Source organism: Adiantum capillus-veneris, chromosome 12 (genome assembly GCF_014529385.1).
Source record: "Adiantum capillus-veneris isolate H3 chromosome 12, ASM1452938v2, whole genome shotgun sequence".
In the NCBI taxonomy this organism is placed as follows: Eukaryota; Viridiplantae; Streptophyta; class Polypodiopsida; order Polypodiales; family Pteridaceae; genus Adiantum; species Adiantum capillus-veneris.
Window position 1 is genome coordinate 41,763,090 of NC_140942.1, and position 5,022 is coordinate 41,768,111.

The 5,022-nt window shown below is 43.6% G+C and overlaps 1 protein-coding gene across 1 annotated transcript; it reads left to right on the forward strand.

Moving 5' to 3' along the window:
* The first annotated feature begins 480 nt into the window (after nucleotides 1–480).
* LOC147445633 (calmodulin-like) lies at nucleotides 481–1,568 on the forward strand. Its single transcript, XM_086524611.1, has 2 exons — nucleotides 481–553; nucleotides 624–1,568. The coding sequence occupies exons 1-2, from the start codon at nucleotides 481–483 to the stop codon at nucleotides 1,355–1,357; spliced, it is 807 nt and encodes a 268-aa protein (XP_086380737.1). The 3' UTR covers nucleotides 1,358–1,568.
* Nucleotides 1,569–5,022: the final 3,454 nt, after the last annotated feature.

Consider the following 5,022-nt stretch of genomic DNA (forward strand, 5'->3'; position numbering starts at 1 on the left):
GAATGCAACCCTTAGCGCTTGCAAAAGCGGCAATAATTTTTTTGGCACTAGTGTCACTAGAGACTAGGAGTAGGACTATCTATATCTATACTATTATAATGGGGGAAGGGATTCCGACCCCCTCCCTCGGACACATGTCAACTCCTCCTTGAAGCAGCAATGTGGCCTGCAGCCTTCGACGAACACAGGGTAGAGAGCGACCGCGACAGAGAGAGAGAGAGAGAGAGAGAGAGAGAGAGAGGCGGCCGGAGGCAACCGATCACACTAGTTGCAATTAAGTTGCTAAGATCTTTGAACTTAAATTATTGGAGAGAAATGAGAATGTTGGGGTGTTAAATGTGTCCAAATTTCAAATCTTTGAAGTTGGATTGTTGCAGCTTAATGGACGGAGAATTTTTGGAGTTTTGTAGCGACTAATAATGGATACCGGTTGAGTTGAAGACAAGAGAGTTGCTGTGGACCACAATTTAGGGTCGACGTATGGTACAACTGTACAACTGGATTCATTCGCACCTTTACAAGGAAAAGGAGAACCTTATTATAAGGACCTTAGGTATTGTCTAATTTGGCTTGATTAGAATGGAATATTTTTGGTTTCCAGTCACGGGTTGTGTGACGTGCAGACTCCAGAGGTGAGTTACACAATTCCATATATGGTCACGCAAGCTCGGCCGGTCTGCGTTTAGCTGCATCCCCCCCTCCCCTCCCCCCCCCCCCCCCCCCCCCCCTTCCCCTCGCTCTCTCTCTCTCTCTCTCTCTCTCTCTCACACACACACACACACACACACACACAATGTGTCCACGCAACCGCCACTCCAGCCTCCTTGCTCGCCTCTTGATCCCTACCTCCATTCACCTCGATGACCCCCTCTCCCTGTCTCAGGCCTTCCACATCCTTGACCTCGACGGCGATGGCGCCATCGGATACCTTGACTTGAGCACCTTCTTCCATGGTTGCTTGGGGCAGAGCATCAGCCCTGAGGAAGCTGACTCCATGATTTCCCTGGCGGATCTGAATGGCGATGGCGCCGTGGGACTTGATGAGTTCCAGCATCTCATGCGGTCTGCGGGGGGAGCCGCATCTCTCATCCGAAAGCAGCAAGAGGCGGCGCAGCAAGCTGCACTGCAGGAGGTATTTGATGTGCTGGATGTGAACAAGGATGGGAGGCTTGGCCACGATGATTTGAGAGCCGCCATGGCCATGTCAGGACAGCCGTTTTCCGAGCAAGAGCTGGATGCTATGGTGGCCGCAGCAGCAGCGCCCTGCCTGCAGAGAGATTCCGACAAGGGAGGCTACCCTGCGGCGGCGACAGCCATTGATTTTGAGGCCTTCTCCAAACTGATGTTTGCAGTCTAATTGTAGCCATTCAAGACTGCAGAGAAACACCATTAACATTTGACTAACAGGATTTGATTTTGAAAAGCTCAGAAGAGTAGCTCTATTTCTATATAATGATGGAGGGAAAAAGGGCCCAAAGAGAGCTGTTTGCTTTGTATGCATTTTACAGGAATTTTAATATGAATTTGACCTTAATTACAAGGCATATACAGCAATATGCCTTCCTATCTTTTGGAAAAGAGCATGAGCCCAACGTTTGGACTATTTTAATTGTGTGTGTGTTGGCTCCTAGGGTGAGTAACTCCCAAGAGTCCTAGAATTTGGAGTGACCAAGCCTCACAGTTCCTCCACTTTTGCTGTATACAATAGCTGCAAAAGCATGATAGTGAACATGTTCTCAATAATGTTGTATCACACTGAATGTGCAACCATGGAGTGCACATATTGACACTTCGCCCCGCCTAAGTCTTTCCCTTCCCACATCCCACACCAATCTTCAAAAACACGTGACTAACACGTCAGGCTCGTGATAGATCACCACATTGGAACGTTGGGTAGTTAGCAAGACATAGTTGGTATTGTCTTAAGGCTCTCTTTACTATTGCATCAACTCATCATAATCTCCCTTTCCATGGCTAAATTCAAAAAGTTCAAGACATTTTCCATCCCGTATAAACAACATATCTGCATATGGGTGAAAGCATGTATAGGTGGTACCAAAACAAGTGTCTTGGACAATCCTCTTTTTCAAAAGAGTCAAGCTTCATTTAAAAAAGGTAAAAGCCTTTTAGAAAGAGAGGGGAGAAATGAGGCGGGCTTGCATCATTTCAAAAGAAGAACATTTTATGTCTCCTCCACATAGTCTGTTGCCCTCTGCTGCTCACTCAATGAGCTTCTTCCTCCCTCGCTCTGAGGCACTTTGAACATTCTTTCTCCTTCCTTAGTCTCCAGGCCTTTTGCGATCGATCAGTGAGCCACTCTTCTCGCCTCAAAGCGATGCTTCTCTTCCTTCCTTAGGTGCAGGCAGATGGTGTACTGTACAACTCTCTCTCTCTCTCTCTCCCCCCCCCCCCCCCCCCCCCCCCCCCCCCCCCCCCCCCCCCCATGAGTACTATGGATATGCTTTGATGGTCTTACTTTACAGGATCAACAACTCCCTCCACATGGAATTCCATGGTGTGCAGAATGGCAGTACAGGCTCTATTTATCTTCCTCCATTTTCTATTACACGGGAACTTCTCTCAGGTGTATGAAACTACTAGGATGCAAAGAAGCATGGAGAAAAGGATGGCATGGAAGCATGAGGACGGTGACATTGATGAGTGAGAGAGAGAGAAAATGTGCAAGGCGGTGTCTCATTGCTAGTGTAAACAAATAAATGGGCTTTTCAAATGTCTTTAAATGAAGTTTCTATAACAACTTCCCCATCATCCAACATTCTCAGTGTTGTAGCACACATTGAGTGGTGGAAATTGGCATTTTCCCAAGCAAGAAAGATGTTGTTCGAAAGAGGATAAACAAGAGCGCGCATGTATTGTATCTAGTGCATCTACTCGATTTGCCTTAGGTATATCACACCAAACTTGCTGAGAGTGTGTCAAAGTGTTTTACTAAGTTACTTTAATGCAGTTTCAGTGCATCATAGTCCTTGGCAGTGATTGGACGAGACTGAAAATGCTATGAGTACCTTTAAGTGCTTGCAAGTGGTTCCAAGTGCCACCACTTGCTCCCAATGGTTTCATAGTTCATATAAGTGCTATGGAGATCTTTACATGAAGTGCTTCGAAGTGCTTGGAGCAAGAGCCAATAAATGTTTACAAGTACTTCATGGTACCTCAAAGTGCTTTGTAGTGAAGTGCCTCAAATTGTATCCAAGTGCTTGGGACAGGGTACCATTAAGTGCTTCCAATTGCTTCACGATGCTGAGCAGTTCTCCTAAGTGCTTGTTACTAGTAACATAAGTGCTTCATGGTGCTTAGTAATGCTCCTCAGTTCTTCTAATTGATTCCGAGTTCTTTGAAGTGGTTGCAAGTATTCAATAGTACCTTCAAGTGCTTAGCAATGTTTCCAAGTTCTTCATGGTGCTTAGAGGTGCTTCTAAATGATTTTAAGTAATTTCAAGTGCTTTAAAGTGCTTAGTTGTTTTTGTAAGTGCATACAATGAAGTGCTTTGAAGAATTGCTTCCAAGTGCTTTGTACTACTTGCAAGTGCCTCCTAGTGGTAAGCAAGCAAGTGCCTAGCGGTGTGCATATGGACATGTACATTTGAGTGTTTCCAAGAGATTGCAAGTGCTTTGTGTAGTACTTGAAGGTGTATCCAAGTGTTTTCAAGTGTATGTTAGTGCTTTGACATGCTTGTCCACAGTTCCCAGTTCTTGGCATTGCTTGATAGTGCTTGATAGTCCTTGTTGACAATGCTTTGTAGTGCTTGACAATGCTTCTAAATGTGTATTGTGTGTCACAAATAGACTTCTACATGCGATTCCAGCAACTCATCCTAATATAAGGATCTCCATTAGATTCTGTGAGGTGGACCATTACATGTTCTAATGTGAATACAATGTGTAGCTTGTTACTTTAAGGAAACCTTCAATCAAATGTGTCAGGCTGAGCTTAACAGACCTATGTGAGTCTGTAATGTGTCAAGGTCCAAGCTTAATGGCCTATGTGAGTCTATATTGTGTCCAAGACCCATTGGTTGTGCTTTTCTTTGTAGAATTTCTTTTGGGTATGTGCCAACATTGTGGCATTGAAAGGCTCACATTGAGATCATGTGAAAAGAGCAATAACATCTCTTCGATTACTATCAAGACTTTTGACGACGCTGGTACGTAGGAAATGGATGAGAAAGGTCAAACAAAAACCCAAAAAGATCTTGTTCTTCGTCAATGTAGCCTTGGGATTTTTACTTGCTTGTTTCAAAGCAAATTAAGCAACTTCATCAAACACAATTCCAAGTATACATAGCAAGCTCAACAATTCAAGGAGTGTTTGGACAATAGTTTTGACAATATAGTGGTGTTAGTAACGAATTTAGCAGAGAATTACTCCTTAAGGTGCATAATGCGATTTAATCAATGCATTGATACTCAACTCAGGTCACAATTTTGATCCACATTTCATACTTATGTGTTTTGGGTATGTGCCAACATTGTGGCATTGAAAGGATCACATTGAGATCATGCGAAAAGAGCAATAACATCTCTACGATGATTGTCAAGACTTTTGACGACGCTGGTACGCAGGAAGTGGATGAGAAAGGTCAAACAAAAACCCAAAAAGATCTTGTTCTTCGTCAATGTAGCCTCATGATTTTTACTTGCTTGTTTCAAAGCAAATTAGCAACTTCATCAAACACAATTACAAGTATAGATAGCAAGCTCAACAATTCAAGGAGTGTTTGGACAATAGTTTTGACAATATAGTGGTGTTAGTAATGAATTTAGCAGAGAATTACTCCTTAAGGTGCATAATGCGATTTAATCAATGCATTGATATTCAACTCAGGACACCAACAACTCCTGGCTATGGAATGCAAATCCAACCAAGAGCCAAGCTGCAATGGCATGCTCATCTCCTCTACCATGCTAATTACTAAGCTAAGCTATGCTATTAGAGTGATTATGTAAGGAGAATAAGCATAATTTGGTGCATGAAGCTTCCATATTCATTGCACCAACGAG

What these genes read in the sequence shown, in the direction of transcription:
- LOC147445633 (XM_086524611.1), top strand. Translation starts at nt 481, where the DNA reads ATGGTACAACTGTACAACTGGATTCATTCGCACCTTTACAAGGAAAAG. An exon ending in CCTTATTATAAGGACCTTAG is followed by an intron (nt 554 to 623) that starts GTATTGTCTAAT and finishes TGTGACGTGCAG; the next exon opens with ACTCCAGAGGTGAGTTACAC.